At 50.9% G+C, this 15,939-nt stretch overlaps 1 protein-coding gene across 21 annotated transcripts in view; it reads left to right on the top strand.

Moving 5' to 3' along the window:
• MPP3 (MAGUK p55 scaffold protein 3) overlaps positions 1–15,939 on the top strand; it is a 32,383-nt gene continuing 16,444 nt past the window's right edge. For 10 of the 21 annotated variants that reach the window (XR_012425904.1, XR_012425905.1, XR_012425903.1 and 7 more), the window contains exons 1-10: positions 1,159–1,273; positions 1,461–1,579; positions 1,817–1,894; positions 3,038–3,118; positions 3,357–3,494; positions 5,315–5,396; positions 7,360–7,445; positions 9,203–9,277; positions 12,209–12,405; positions 15,159–15,223. Coding sequence is in view for 12 of the 21 variants with exons in the window: in XM_015438551.4 (XP_015294037.3) it covers positions 1,174–1,273; positions 1,461–1,579; positions 1,817–1,894; positions 3,038–3,118; positions 3,357–3,494; positions 5,315–5,396; positions 7,360–7,445; positions 9,203–9,277; positions 12,209–12,405; positions 15,159–15,223 (1,021 nt within the window). In the remaining 9 variants the exon portion in view is untranslated. Of the gene's footprint in view, positions 410–1,158; positions 1,274–1,460; positions 1,580–1,816; positions 1,906–3,037; positions 3,119–3,356; positions 3,495–5,314; positions 5,397–7,359; positions 7,579–9,202; positions 9,278–10,247; positions 10,379–12,208; positions 12,406–15,158; positions 15,224–15,939 lie in introns of those variants that run through there. The other 11 variants (XR_012425908.1, XR_012425909.1, XR_012425910.1 and 8 more) reach the window with 5 other exon arrangements.

Genomic DNA, 15,939 nt, shown 5'->3' with positions numbered 1-15,939 from the left:
AGCGGCGGCCCAGGCTCGGAGCACCCGCGCGGCTGCCGTTAGCGGAGCACACATCCCGGCGCGACGAGGTAGAAGGCGGCGCGGGCAACGGACGAGGGAGCTGGGCGCCGCGGCGGGAGGGGCGGGAGACCGGGCCGAGACCCTCCTCTCGTGCTCCCAGGCAGCCTCGCGGCCCACAGAGCCCACCGCGGGGGTCTCAGCCCCGCCCCTCGGCCCCCGCCTCCCTCTTCCCGCGCCCGCCCTGCCGCGCGCCCCCAGCTCCCTGCCGCTCTGCGTCCTCCGGGACCGCCCTCCGAGGTCCCCTGGGGTCGCCGCTTCTGCGCCCAGCGCGCTCCTTGTTCGTCCCACAGGTTCCTTCGGAGAGCGAGCGGGAGTCGGTGCTCGGCCTCCTGCGGGGAGCAGCCCAAGGGTGAGTCCGGCGTGGCGGGGCGAGGCGGGGGCTGGAGGGCCCGGGGCGGTTCTTATGCCTCTTAGTGGCACCGGGGCTCGGCGCCGCGGGCTGGCTCCATGTTTGTGGAATGAATCAATCAAGACTCTCCTTCTCCTCTTCCTAAGGAGGACTTTTTGAGGTCCACGTGCTGCAGAGCACCTTGGGGGGCCTCCTGAGATAGGGGTCCCCCCCGCATAGTGGAAGCCCGACTCCCATTTCTCCCCCTCCTCTCTGCACTCCAGTCTGGAGACTCCCTTTGGGTTGGGTCTTGGGGGGTCGGGGAGAGGGGGCTTGTAGGCCCAGCCAGGTAGTTTCGGAAGGTGGGTCCCAGCGGGGGCTTGAGCCAGGGCTCTTACAAGGTTCTAGTGGAGGGGGTGCGCTGCGGAGGACAGCAGACACTGTCAGGCAGGGTCACTTGGCACCTCCAAGGCCAGCCTGGAAGAGCCTGCTTGAATGTGGATTTTGACCCACAACTTTCTGAACCCTTCCACGCCGCTGTTTCTTCATCAAGAAAATGGGAACATTCGCAGTCTTTTCTCAGGACTTTGTGCAGACAAAAAATTTATCATAGAAATCACCCCACACAATGCTTGGCACATTGAGAACACTCGGCACATCTTAGCTTTATTTCCTTCCTCTCTGAAAAAAGTGAGCAGAGTTATTTGTTCCCATCTTCTCTGTCCACAGCTTGGTCTCAGAGAACACAGTAGAGGTGTAGTCAGTTTGTTGAATAAATATGCTTGATGGAGCTTCAATACCCACCCCCACCCTCTTCTCCCAGAATCTGCAGGGAGAGGTCAGGACGTGACAACACCAGCATGCCAGTGCTGTCGGAGGACTCTGGTAAGTACCTCCCCCGGGCTGAAGACAAGAGCCTGCCTGGCAGCCTCCAGGCCCTGGCAGTGAGAACCTGGGGAGAGAATGTCCTCACGGCAGGACTGAAGTGCTGTTTGAGGCCCCACTCGGGCTCCTTGGGGGCAGGGAGCACCCACTGCGTTTGCTATCCTTTGTTTTTCTCACCTCTCCCCAGGTTTGCATGAAACCCTGGCCCTGCTGACCTCCCAGCTGAGACCTGACTCCAACCACAAGGAGGAGATGGGCTTCCTGAGGGATGTTTTCAGTGAAAAAAGCCTCAGTTACTTAATGAAGGTGAAGTCCCACGTCATCCTGCCTGGAAGGGTGTCTAGAGGTCTTTCTAGCTGTCTGGGGCTGTCTGAGGTCATCCTAGTCATCTCCCTGCCCCAGGAAGGCCTTCACTTGCCCACTGCACAGGACTTTCTCTTACGGTGCCCCATCAGTGGCCCAGTCTGCTGCCTCAGTTGTCCCCACAGCCATGGGTGGGATGTGTGGTGTCCAGGGTGCATCTGAAATACTCTGTCTTTGCAGATTCATGAGAAGCTTCGCTATTATGAAAGGCAAAGTCCAACCCCAGTTCTGCACAGCGCTGTGGCCCTCGCTGAGGACGTAAGCCCCAGGTTTCTCCTTAGAGCGTCTGCCCCACTCCCTACCCTGTAGAGTTCCTTCATCTTGCCTCGTTTGCTTAGTCTGGGGACACCAGGAATCAGGAGCCCAAAGGTGAAGAGGTGTTTTCTTCCCTTGTCCTCCTCTTTCTCTTCCTCTCTCTGGGTTCCCTGAAAGGCAGGGAGGAACCGGTGAGCCTTGGACTGGGTTGGGAGACACTGACATGGGGCTGCCCACTCTCTGTGTGTTCTGGAGCAAGTCTGTTTCCTCTGCTGTAAATGAGAGCATTGGATTGGCTGAGCAGTTCCCAAACTGCTCTGAAGACGGATGATTTGAATAGGTCAATTAGACATTGTATCTGTGCTTTCCTGAAGTCAAGGGACCTAGAGTGTGTCCCCCCATACTGGCTCAGGCTTCTCATTTTTTAAAGGAACGCTTCTTAATTTCTTGTGGACCTAGTCGTCTGTGTTGTATGGTTGGGGAAAAGCCATTCTGGTTGATTACTAAGATCAGCTCCTGAATAAACTCTCCTAACCCCAGGAGATGGCCTGGGGAGGGATGGGTGCAGCCTGTGGATGCAGAGCCCTGGGCCCTTCTCCACTGTGGAATGTGATTAGGGGCACATTAGATTGCCCGTCCCAGGCTCAGCGCTGCCTGTCCCACTGGCTCTGTGATGTTAAGTAGGCCACTCAACCTCTCTGAGCTCCCATTTCCTCATTCATAAAATAGCATCTGAGAGCCAGGTAAGCCCAGGTTCAAATCCTAGCTGTGCTGTATATGAGCTCTGTGACTTCGGGCAAGATGTTTAATCTCTGAGTCTCAGGATTCTCATCTGTAAAATGGCAAAGTAACAAGACCCTCTGCATCGAGTTGGTTGCAGGGTTCAGTGAGAAGATCCACATAAAGCAGAAAGCACATAGGGCTTAAAATGGTGGCTCCTTGGAGGATGGCCCCGTCGAGCTGCTCCTGACCCCTGGTGTGATGTTCCCGGGATCATCGTCCTGGGGTGGCTGAGGGTCTGCCCCTCAGCCCCTGGGGGCTGCAGCTGGGTGGGCCCTTGGGTCTGTGGCCCAAAGAAGAAGGACCCAGCAGATGTGGGGCAGGGGCACCTCTAGCCATCGGTGGCGCCTGTCTCATTCTCTGCAGGTGATGGAGGAGTTGCAGGCCGCCTCTGTGCACAGTGATGAGAAGGAGCTGCTCCAGCTGCTGTCCACCCCGCACCTGAGGGTAGTCGCGCAGAGCCCCTGCCCACCCATGCCTCTGTGTCTCCTGGGATGGGGGTGGAGGGAGCTCTCCTCGTGAGGCTGAGGAGTGGAGACTTCTGAGGGAGCGATCCTCAGCACTAGTGTCTGGGCAGTTGTCTCTCTGGCATGGCATCTGCCACCCTCCAGACCACCACCTAGCCACGGCCTGCTGACCCTGTGAGTGGCGGGCCAGCCCTCCTTTTCTCTTGCTTTCCCGACAGGCTGTGCTCATGGTACACGACACGGTTGCCCAGAAGAATTTTGACCCTGTTCTCCCGCCTCTGCCTGACAATATCGATGAGGATTTTGATGAGGAATCTGTGAAGATCGTCCGCTTGGTGAAGAACAAGGAACCCCTGGTAGGTGCTGCTGCCTGCTTCTCTCTAACCCACTCTTCCCCTGCCTCTCACCCCCACCCAGAACACTGGGACAAGACCCTCCCCGAAGTCTTCAGAGTGAGTGACAGCAGCTTTGCCGGGGCTGCTGCTCGTCCCTGTGGCGCCTCTGTGTGCAGAGCACCCCTTCCTCTGGGTGGATACAGCCCCTCTCAACTGTGGCCAACCCGCTTTGTGCAGTAAATAACCTGCACAATTGTATAGGGTGACCCTGATCATCCTTTAAGCCAGAAATGGACAAACTACAGCCCAAGGGCCAAACCCAGCCCACAGCTTATTTTTTAAAATAAAGCTTTTTTGGAGCACAACCAGGCCCATTCACTTACAGATAGGCTGTGACTGCCTTTATAGTGCGATGGCAGAGTTGAGTCATTGTGACAGAGACTGTGTAGCTGGCCTAAAATATTTACGTGTGGCCTCTTACAGAAAACGTGTGACAATGCCTGCTCTGAATATTGAGGAAGCACGGGGCATTCCTCTCCCCAGTAGACTGATTGCTATCACTTTGGTCCTGGTTCAGCATTGATTTACCGACCAAAGGGACAGTGTTGTTTATGAGATGCACGGAAGTGGTGGAAGCCCAGAGAATTGAGATTGGCTCCAGAAGATCCCACAGCTGTCATTCTCTATTTCCAGCTTTCCCCAAATGACCTCCAATGAGCCTCTTCTGCAAGCAGACGAGGATCTCTCCTCTCCCTCTGTTTCCTCACCTGTAAAATGGAGCAGCCATCCATTGATTTAGCAAACACGTTGTGAGCCCTCCTATCCAGGCGGTATTGGGTGCTGGCAGTTCAGAGCTGAGTAAATGATAGATAGCAATGCTGGAAAGTTCTCAGGTCTGGGGAGGCTAGAAGTCCTGGGGTTCTTAGTTGATGGCCTTTCTAGTAATAATTATTTTTTGTACTTCAAATAGATGGCACGGATGATGTTAACAATAACTGTGCAAATGTGTTTGCAGTTACAGCCACTAATAAGTGGTTAACATATGTTGAGTGCTTACTGTGTACTAAGTGCATTGCATGGAATCCTTGCAACAACACTGTGAGTTAAATGCTATCCCACATCTCACAGGAAACAGGCTTGAAGAGGATAAGAGATTTCCTTGCTAAGGCCACATGCTTTTTGTAAATGGTGGAACTGTGTTCACACCCAGGGCTGTCCAGCCCTAGAGCTTAGCTCTTAAGCTTTCTGCTGTCCTGCTGCAGTCCAGCCTCTGTGGTGCAGGAAATCGAGGGCTCGTTAGTTCCTTTCTCATCCTAAGTGTCATCTCTGCTGTGCTTCATGGGCCAAGTCCTGGTCCCGAAGCTCTGGCTGGGGTGCATAATTGGTTTCCCTCAGCAGCAGCAGAAGGCCTGGTAACCCTGTGATTGGGTAGAGGCAGGGTGAGAATTAGCTGGCACGTATCATCCTCATTATTAAATGTCTTTGCAAGTGGTAGGAACTGTGATATGACAGAGATGTGATGGAGAACGTACTGGATTTGGCATCACAAAAAGCTTTCCCCTTTACCAGCTGGGTGACCTTGAGGATATTTAACTTCTCTGAGCCCCAGTCCCTCATCTAAAATGTTGCAGCATTATTGTGCCTTGTAAACTGTAAAGTGCAGGGCTGTACTAATGGGAGATGTTGGTTTTGTTTTGTCTTCAGCATTGGGAAGGTCCCCAGTGATCTGCCCTCAGGACTGTCAGAGGGAGGGACTGGGGAGGCTGTGTTGGGTCCAGAGAGTAGGGGTCTGAGATTTGGAGCTGCTGCTTAAGAACCTGCCTCTTCTGTCTCGGGTTCAGGGCGCCACCATCCGGCGGGACGAGCACTCAGGGGCTGTCGTGGTGGCCAGGATCATGCGAGGAGGCGCAGCAGACAGGAGCGGTGAGTGGCGGCGTGCAAAGCTGGCCCACCCCTGATCATGGCCATTGTTCCAGAGCCCTCCACTTTTGCTCATAGCTCCCCTTACTTCTCTCCTATCAGACCACCTGTTTGGGATGTGGTTTGCTTTCTGGGGTTGTGGCTGGAATTCTCATCTCCTTCCCAAGTCAGTAGAAATTTTAATAGAAAATATAGGCCAGCTGGGCGTGGTGGCTCACACCTGTAATCCCAGCACTTTAGGCGGCTGAGGTGGGCGGATCACTTGAGGTCAGGAGTTGGAGACCAGCCTAGCCAACATGGCGAAACCCCATCTCTACTAAACACACAAACCTGGGAGGTGGAGGTTGCAGTGAGCCGAGATCATGCCACTGCACTCCAGCCTGGGCAACAGAGTGAGACTCTGTCTCAAAACAAACAAACAAACAAAAAAACCGGGCACTGTGGCTGACACCTATAATCCCAGCATTTTGGGAGGCCAAAGTGGGCAGATCACCTGAGGTCGGGAGTTCGAGACCAGCCTGGCTCACACGGAGAAACCCCGTCTCTACTAAAAATACAGAATTAGCCAGGATTGGTGGCGCATGCCTGTAATCACAGCTACTTGGGAAGGCTGAGGTAGGAGAATCACTTGAACCTGGGAGGTGGAGGTTGTGGTGAGCCGAGATCACACCATTGCACTCCAGCCTGGGCAACAAGAACAAAACTCCGTCTCAAAAAAAAAAGAGAAAAAGAAAATATAGGCCATGCATGGGGGCCCCCACCTGTAGTCCTAGCTATTCGGGAGGCCCAGGTGGGAAGATTGAGCCCAGGAGTTTCAGGTTGCAGTGGGCTGTGATTACACCACTACACTCTAGCATAGGTGACGCAGTGAGACTGTCTCTAAAAAAAAAAAAGAAAAAATTATATATACATATATATGTATATATTTTATATATACGTATTTTATATATACGTATATATATAAAAAATAGTCATGGAGTACTTTGGGGTGATTGAGAAAAAGCTCATGCGTTGGTTTAGTCCAAGGACTGTGACAGTTAAGAATATAGCATGGGCTTGGGGGATTACTAACTGGGGCAGGGATGACACCCTTCCCCACCACTCCAGGTCTTGTCAAACCACTATTACAAAGAGAGTGTTTGTGCCCCAGATTCATTTGGGTAGAAAGGTTGAGAATCACCGGTGTGTGGAAGAGCTACTAAGCTGGGAGACAAACCTCCTGATATAGGGGGATGTTACCCCCAAAGTCTGGGGGGTCACTGTTGCAGAGAATCCTAGACCAGCACTTTGCAAACATTAACGAGTACACAAATTCCCTGAGCATCTTGTTAAAATGCAGACTGATTCAGCAGGTCTGAGCTAGGCTGAAGATTCTGCACTTTTAACCTGCCTCCAGGTGATGCTGATGCAGCCAGGCCAGTGTCCACTTTGAGTAGCAAATAGGGCCCTAATATGCCAAGACATTTGTCATTCAGGCAGAGGCTCATATTGTGTTTACAGTCTTAATGATGTCTTCACTGGCGCTTTTGTCTTTCCTTGTTAAGACTTAAGGACGCCATTCTAGGAGTATATCTGTAAACCTAGGAAGGTGAAGAGTTAATGATCATTTTAAAGAAGCAGAGGTTATAGCAAAAAGAACACAGGCTTTCTACAACAGAATAACTGTGTTTGAATACTGGCTTCATTATTTCATAGCAATGTGGCCTTATGCAAGCTGCTTAATCTTCCTGGGTCTCAGGTGCCAATTTGTAAAATGGAGATTTTACTGGGTGATTTGAGCCCTCCATGCCAAGTGAGGTGCCCAGCACTCAGGGGCTTTGTTCGCCCGAGTCCCACCCATCAACTTTAAACCTCGAGTTGGCCCTGCAGTGGGCTCCTCAGGCAGGCCCCTGTGGTGCTTGGAGCTCTAAGTGATTGGTGCTCAGGCTCTCCTCCTGTGCTGATGGTCAGTCCCTGTGTCTCCTAGGCCTGGTCCACGTTGGAGACGAGCTCCGAGAAGTGAACGGGATCGCAGTCCTGCACAAGCGGCCCGACGAGATCAGCCAGATTCTGGTCCGTGCTACATGCCTGCTAGGGATGTGCTGGGTCTTCAGACACCCAGAGCGGGGCGCTTTCTGGAGCCAAGGCAGATTCTGGCTTAGCCTTGCTGTTGTCCTGAGGAGGTGGCAGGCAAAGTGGCCTTATGGTGTGCCCCTAACGGTGTGCTTGGGGTATGGGGTGGCGGCAGGAGGAGGGGATCTTCCCTTCCATCTGCCTCTCTTAGACCCTCTTCTCAGCACAGCCTTCCTTCCTTCCCCTGGCTCCCTTTCACAAGGTCCCTCCTGGGTCCTGGGTCCTGGGTATGAATCCTGGCTCTGCCTCCTTCCAACTGTGCAACCTTGGACAAGCCATCAGATCATCTGAGTTTCCATTTCCTTTCCTTTAACGTTGGGATAGGGATTCTTTCTCAACCAATGTGTGGTTATCATTGGGATGCCAACATCTGGAAAAGGGTAAAGCCCTTCAGAAGTGTAAGGGGATTTCAAGGTATTAAATGCTTGGCTGAAAATCTCCGTGGTCCATTCTGGGGAGTTGAAGTCAAAACTGAAATTGTGAAAAGCCCCAATCATAGCTTGGTCCCCTTTATCCTCAGGATTCCTCCCCCAACCTGATACTCTTTGCTAACTTCTGATAGTTTTGGGGGCAGAAACAGGATAAGATCGGAAGAGAGGAGGCCCACTGTTTAAAGCCCTCTCTGGGCTGGGCCCAGTGGCTCACACCTGTAATCCCAGCACTTTGGGAGGCTGAGACAGGTGGATCACCTGAGGTCAGGAGTTCGAGACCAGCCTGGGCAACATGGTGAAACCCCATCTCTACTAAAAATACAAAAAATTAGCTGGGCATGGTTGTGGGCCCCTGTAATCCCAGGTGCTTGGGAGGCTGAGGCAGGAGAATAGCTTGAACCTGGGAGGCGGAGGTTGCAGGCAGTCGAGATCATGCCAGTGCACTCCAATCTGGGCAATGAGAGCAAAACTCTATCTCAAAAAACAAAACAAAACAAAAACCCAACAAAATAAAGCCCCCTCTGTAGAGGATGCAGATCGCAGGCAGGCCCTTCAGTCCTTTTGCCCAAGCTTGCTTTTTTGTGGCTTTGGGTGCCAACTTCCTTGTGCTGCAGAGCAAGGGTGTGGGCTGTCTGGGTAGTGGAGAGGCCAGGAGGTGGTCTGTTGGGCCCTGCTGTCCTGGTCCGAGAGCATTCTTCCTTGTTGGGCCCCTGGCATTGGGCTGCAGGGTCTCTGTAGATGAGGGTGAAGGGAGCTCCTGGAAAGCTGGGCATGACCTGAGATTGGGGAGATGGAAGCAAAGAGGGAAGTATTAATCAGAGACCAGCCCCAAATCAGTCAGGAAAGAGGCAAAGGAAGCTGAAATGGGTTGTTCAGATGACCCAAGAGGAAAGCAAGGAAGGGAGCCCTCTGGGGCCCTAGCGGTCAGCAGGGATGGAGGATTGGAATTCAACACGTAGTCCTTGGGTTCTCATGGAAAGTCTTCCGTCCCTTTGTCTTTTGAAAATACAGTTACCAACCCTCCACTGCTAAATTTGAACTGCCTTTAAAATAATAAAAATACAAAAAAATACAAAAAGGTACAGTTACTTGGTTACTGAGTTTTGCTTTAGTTCATTCAACCAGGGCACCATCCTAGAAGGGTGGGCCTTGGAAGGCTGCAAGTCTGACTTTCTGAACATCAGTTTTTAGGCCTGAGAAGTAGAAGTTGAGCTCTTGGAGGGTTAGACCTGGTAGGCGAGAAGCTTCTGTTCTCTCTCGTTTCAGGCCCAGTCCCAGGGATCCATCACCCTAAAAATCATCCCAGCCACCCAGGAGGAAGATCGCTTAAAGGAGAGCAAGGTATGGGGAGGTGGGCCTGCGGCACCCTCTCTCAGCTTGAGAGATGCAGCTCGCTGGCTGGGGGCTGGATCCAGTCCAGCCTCTTGAAACAGTCATTCGGGAACAGATCATAGATCTGGTCCTAGTAATCTGTGCCCATTGAAGGACTTTAATTCCGTCACAAAGTGATTCATTTGTTTGTACCCTGCCTCTTTCTAAACAGGATTTGACGTGGCTTACTAATAATAAAAGACGAGGTTATTTTAATTGAAATAGAAACTCAGGGCCATGAAGAGGAGGAGAAGGTACCAAGTGTGCTGAATTCTGAACCAATTAAGTAACTGCCATTTGTTTAATTGTTGCTGAGCCTGCCTTATTTGGTCACGTCCTCTGTGCCAGGCACTCTGCCAGATGCTGGAGACAGGACTCTTGGTAGCTTCAAGGGTTCCTGGTGCAGAAGGGCAGCAAACCTTTCCTTGCTATGTAATAAGTGCTTTGTCAAGATTCTGTACAAAGAGTTACAGTCACCCTTGAGGGTGTCAGAGTGGGGGTGTTGGAACTGAGGCCTGAAGAAGGTAAAGAAGAGTGGGACCTTGGCGGGGTCTGCCCATACAGAGGCTCCCTGGCATTCTGGAGAGGAGCACGTTAAGGGCGATGTGCTGGGGCTTTGCGGGGAGGATGGTGGTGGGTTTTGCTGGGGAGGTGGGTTAAGCCTATGTTCTGAATGGCCTCAATGCCTTGTTAAGGGTTTTGGCATAATCCTTGCTTAGTTTGGGGCCTCTTAGAAGCTGCCCCTGAGACAAGGATTTTAATGCAAATGGTTTATTTGGGAAGTGACCCCAGGAAACACCAGTACAGGACTGGGAAAGGGAAGACAGCTGATCTGACCAAGGGTGTGTTATCAAGCAGGTTGCCACTATGGGCAGCTGGAGCTTAGTCCTGCTGGGAACTTGGGGAACTACTTCCTCCCCTGTGGAACACATGCCTCTATCATCCCACCCAGGGGCCCTGGGAGCTGGGCGATCTGTACACCAACTCCTGCCAGGCTGCACCTGGGGGATTAATTCCTAGCAACTTCTGCCTGCTGGATTAGAGAAGAGCAGGCTCCAGTGGCCAGAGAAAGTAAGTCCTTAGGCAAAGAGATGCAGGTGCTGGCAGCTGGCTGGAAGTCAGCCCAGGCTGCACTGAATGGTCCAGCCCTGGGGCATATGGGAAGCCATCCCACAGCCCAAGAGATAGTCCCATAGGTTCTAATAAGCTCTTAAAGGTGTTTGTGTGTGTGTGTGTGGTTTTTTTTGTTTTGTTTTGTTTTTTAGGATGGGAGTGGTATAGTTATATTTGTGTTTTAGAAAGCTCCCTGAGGCAGCCACAGGGAGAGGGTGGAGTGGGTAGAGGTAGAGGTTGGAGGCAGGGAGGCCTGGTAGAAGGCGCTTGTAAAAGCCCAGGAGAGACATTATTAAGACCTGAACTGTGAGATGGTGGTTGATGAGATAGAGAGGAGGGCATCACTTTGATTTCACAGTACATTTGGATCTGAGTTTCCTGGCAGCCAAGGCAAAAAGGATAGCATAATGAATTACATACTGTTGAGCAGAGAATGGAAGGAAGCATGCCAGTTTTTCAAGATTGATTCCCATACCTGCCTGTCAGTACTTAAAGCATGAAAGAAGAGATGTTACAGCATCTGGCAGAGAGGGAATGTCAGTCGATACTTCGAAGAATGTGGATTTGTAATGGACTATGTCTTCAATGACAGTTTTTTGCAGCAAGTGAAGAAATAATCTTTATATAGCTGTTTCTTATTTGTGCTCTTTGGTTAAATCCCACGGCATAATATTTCCTGTTACCTGGTGGAAAGTGATTCTTTTTAGGGCAAGCGAATGTGGTCCCCATATGCAACTTTGAGGGTTCTGACTTGAGGAACCCTCTTTGAGGAAGAGAACTTGGTTTTCCTAAAGGACAAAATGAGTAGCCTGTCCCCCAGCCCATCCTTCTTGAATATTTCTTCTTGATCCAGATGCTTGATTTGGGCTGGCCACTTAAGATCACACTCTTCTGAGTGCTTAGGACCCTGGTAACATCTGTGGCTGGTTAAGGGTATCTGTCCCCACAACATATGCCAGAAAGTTCTTACTGTTGTCCGATGGAATCTTTTCTGGTTGGCATATAAAGGAATACAGTTTGTATCTGTCTGAGGAAGACCCCTGATTCCTTTTTTTTTTTTCTGTTTGCCACTGAAGTGATTGGGCCCTAATGGTCTGAAAATAGAAATAAATAAAATTAATCCATGCCACCAAATTATAGAAGAGAACAAGGAAGTGTGAAAAATGCTGTGTACTCACACCATCTTCTCCAGAGAGGGTGACTCTAGAGTAGAGGGGGGAATTGGGGCTTGGCCGAGTCTATGGCAGATGAGGCAGGATTGAGCTGTAAGAGCTGTGGGTGTCAATTACCCACTGAAAAGTGGTGAGGAGTCAGTAACAGTAGTTTTGTTGATATTTGTGTTCTTACCCAAACATCTAGATTACTTATATAACAGATGGCTGCTGCCTTCCGTCAGCTCAGTTGGCGTGTCAAAAATAACACTTGAGTTAGAAATTGTGCTTGCCTTTACTTTTTGTTCCCAGGATTAGTTGTTGCTGTGTGTATGCTAAGAGGCTGTTATGAGGACAGCTGGTCAAGTAAATAAGGAAATATTTAGGTGAGAAAGAGATATTCAGTCATAGGGTCTATTAACTTTCTGATTCTTGATGGAATTCCTGACCATAGTATCCCAAATGGTTGAAGAACAGTTAAGAACGTATGTGCAGTGTTTCCAAGTAGCTTTCTATTCGAAAGGCCGCTTGGCCCTCCTAAGTGTGGGTGGTCGTTATCATGTGGCCTTTGATGTGGCAATGACCTGTCGGTGCTCACATGGGGAAGGGCCGCCTCACCAGAGCCCTCCTTGTGCAGGTGTTCATGCGCGCCCTCTTCCACTACAACCCTCGCGAGGACCGGGCCATCCCTTGTCAGGAGGCGGGCCTGCCCTTCCAGCGCAGGCAGGTCCTGGAAGTGGTGAGCCAGGACGACCCCACGTGGTGGCAGGCCAAGCGAGTCGGGGACACCAACCTTCGAGCCGGCCTCATCCCCTCCAAGCGGTTCCAGGAGAGGTGGGTCTGGGGTGTGTCGTGAAGGGCTGGTTCCAAAGTGGCAGAGGTGCAGGTACATGACAGGCCCCCAAGTCTCTGTGTCCTCACAGCCAGAGGGGCCTGCTGAGCGTTGTTTCCCCAAGGTAAGTACCAGTTGCACTTGTGTTTGGTCTTTTCCCATAACTAGTGGTGATGGCTATTTGAGATTTAAAGGAATCTATTGTGTGTGTGTGTATCTGTATATATACACACACACACACAAAATACATGTATATACACAAATATATATACACACACACACTTTTTTTTTTTTTTTGAGACAGAGTCTCACTCTGTCACCCAGGCTGGAGTGCAGTGGTGAATCTTAGCTCACTGCAACCTCCACCTGCCAGGTTCAAGCGATTCTCCTGCCTCAGTCTCCTGAGTAGCTGAGATTACAGGCGTGCACCACCATGCCTGGCTAATTTTGTATTTTTAATAGAGACGGTTTTGCCATGTTGGCCAGGCTGGTCTCAAACTCCTGGCCTCAAGTGATCCACCTGCCTTGACCTGCCAAAGTGCTGGAATTACAGGCATGAACCCCTGGGCCCAGCCTAAGTTAATGTATATTTTCTAATGCATGCTTAGAGAATGCTGAGAAATAAAATATAAAAATACAGAAGAGAGGCTGGGCATGGTGGTGGCTCACGCCTGTAATCCCAGCACTTTGGGAAGCCGAGGCAGAAGGTTCCCTTGGGCCCAGGAGTTCGAGACCAGCCTAGGCAACATGGTAAGACCTTGTCTCTCTCTAAACAAAAAATAAAAACCTAACTGGGCATGGTGGCACACACCTGTAGTCCCAGCTCCTTGGGAGGCTGGGGTAGGAGCATCGCTTGAGTCCAAGAAGGTCAAGGCTGCAGTGAGCTGTTACAACACCACTGCACTCCAGCCTGAGTAACAGGGTGAGACCCTGACTCAAAAAAAAAAAAAAATACAGAAGAGGAAGACTATGGAAGAAAATTCCCCACGTCTCACCCCTATCTAAACAGCAGTTTATTTCCTTACTGTGCTTTTTATGTGAGTGTTGCATACAGAATTTGGGGTCTTGCCTTTTTTTTTTCTTTTTAACATTTTTGGCATGAGTATTTTCCATATTATAACATCGTTTTTGTGGTGTGATTTTAGTGGCTATATACTAACTCATCAGGAGCTGTGCCATTCATTCCTAGGCGGCAGGTACTTAGGATGAATTGAGCTGGCCTTGTGCTGAGCATCCTGCAGGCTGCTGTGAACCTGGGGTTTCTGCCCTGGAGGAGCTTATAGTTCAGTGGAAAAGTCAGACACTCTTCAAACAAGCAGTTTATGTAAATGTGATGGGTGCAAGGGAGGAGGACCTGGTGCTCTGTGAGTTCATATTAGGAGGCTGCGTCCTCATCCAGGAATGCAGGGAAGGCTTCTCGGAGGAACTAGCTAAGTGATTTCACTGCTTTCCTGTGGCTGCACTTTTATTAGGTTGTTCCCAATTCTTCACTGTTAAAAGGCTTCAGTATACTTACCTTGCACATAGACTGTTCCTCATATTTCAAATTATTTCTTTAGACTTCCAAGAAGTTCAGTCTTGGGTCAGAGGGTGGCAGTTGTGACTTCCTCTGTGGGTTGTAGCCCTCACATCTTTTGGTGTGTGGACTGTGGTAAGGACAGAACCTCAGGGTTCACCCATTTTAGTGGCCCTCAAGGTGTGGCCCCCTGGCCGGGGGCTTCAGCATCACCTGGGAACTTGTTAGAAATGCAAATCCGTGGGTCCCACCCAGAAACCCCACATTCTAACAAATGTTCCAGCTGATTCTGAGGTGCCAAAGTCTGAGAACGAAGCTCTGTCCCCTCGGGAACCCCAGACCCATCTCCATTTTAGGGTTCACAGGTCTTGGCAACATCTTACCAGAGGATGTGGGGGAGGGCTCTTCAGCTGCAATTTTTTTTTTTTTTTTTTTTTGGGAGGCATAGTTTCACTCTATCCCCTTGGCTGGAGTGCAATGGTGCGATCTCAGGTCACTGCAACCTCCGCCTCCTGGGTTCAAGTGATTCTCCTGCCTCAGCCTCCCGAGGAGCTGGGATTACAGACGTGCACCATCATGCCCGGCTACTTTTTGTATTTTTTCACCATGTTGGCCAGGCTGATCTTGAACTCCTGACCTCAAGTGATCCTGCCACCTCGGCCTCCCAAAGTGCTGGGATTACAGGTGTGAGCCGCCACACCCAACCCTTCGGCTGCATTTCAATGTGGGAATCTGGACACCTCTGAGAGCCTCACCTCTCCACTGACAGCCACATTGGACAGTCTACCCGGGCTGAGCCTTCCACTGAGGGGAGGGTGTTAAATTAGGGTCACTTCTGTCCTCAGCCTCTCCTGGGAGTCATTCTGCTATTTCCCAGCTCCCTCAGAGATGGGGAGGCTGGAGAGTAGAGAAGGGGCCGCCTCTGCTTGGAAATTGGCCATAGGGGAGTAATGACCAGCTGAGGATCGTACACTGGGCTGGATCCCTGTGTGGCCATCTTGAGCTGGATGAGCTATTTCTGGACTTAGAGACTCGGTTTCTTCCTCCTGGCGAAGCAGTGAGCCCTGTGAAAGTGTTCCCTTCGTTGGAACTTAGTGCGAAGCAGGAGGCCCTCAGAGTGTCCAGTGTGTGCCCACCTGTGGGATCCAGGCCTTGGTTTCCCAAGTTTTCCAGAAAGTTCCTTTCAAATGATTCTCTGGCCCAGCTCACGGGCCCACCCATCCCCTTGTGTCCCTGCAGACGACTAAGCTACCGGAGAGCCGCGGGCACCCTGCCGAGCCCCCAGAGCCTCAAGAAGCCCCCCTGTGAGTAGATTGTCAGGGATGGCACTCCGGGGAGGGCCCGGGGTTAGGATGAGGAAGGATTCAGGCTGGGAAGAAGCAGGCAGTGGGCTGGAGGGGGCATCAGGGGTCTTGTCTGAGCTCATGGACTCCAGAGGAAGGAGGGGAGTGGGAAGTAGGAGGTGGCTGGAGTCACTGGAGAGGAGCTTGTATATTTGGAGTCCATAGATGATGCTGGGGGATATATTAACAACTTTCCCAAACTGATGTGCAGACATGTGTGTGTGTTCACGCGCGTATGCATGTGCGTGTGAGGATCTACAGCTTTCATTAGATTCCCAAGGACTCTCTGACCCTGAAAATGGAAGAAGCAGTGGCGTTGGAAGGGAATGGAGAAGGCCGTGTGTGACCCGGTGCCTCTGGTAGGGCTGCCAGACTGGGCAAATACAAATAAAGGATGCCCAGTTGAAGCTTGAATTTCAGATAGATGACAGATTGGTTTATAGCATAGGTATGTTTTTATTTAGTTTTTATTATAGTAGAAGTATGTCCTGTGCAATATTTGGGACATACTTACGCTGAGAAGTTACTTCTTGTTTATTTGAAATTCAAGTTTAAGTGGGTATCCTGCACTTTATCTGGCAACTCTACACCGTGTAGCCCTTTACACTAGAAAACACGTCCACCTACTTCTTGGAACGCTATGAAGTCAGTAGAGTCAGGTATCTTTTCTAAGCTGG

Source organism: Macaca fascicularis, chromosome 16, assembly GCF_037993035.2.
Source record: "Macaca fascicularis isolate 582-1 chromosome 16, T2T-MFA8v1.1".
Classification (NCBI taxonomy): domain Eukaryota; kingdom Metazoa; phylum Chordata; class Mammalia; order Primates; family Cercopithecidae; genus Macaca; species Macaca fascicularis.
Note: the sequence above shows the minus strand (reverse complement) of the source record. Positions and strands in the feature narration are given on the sequence as shown.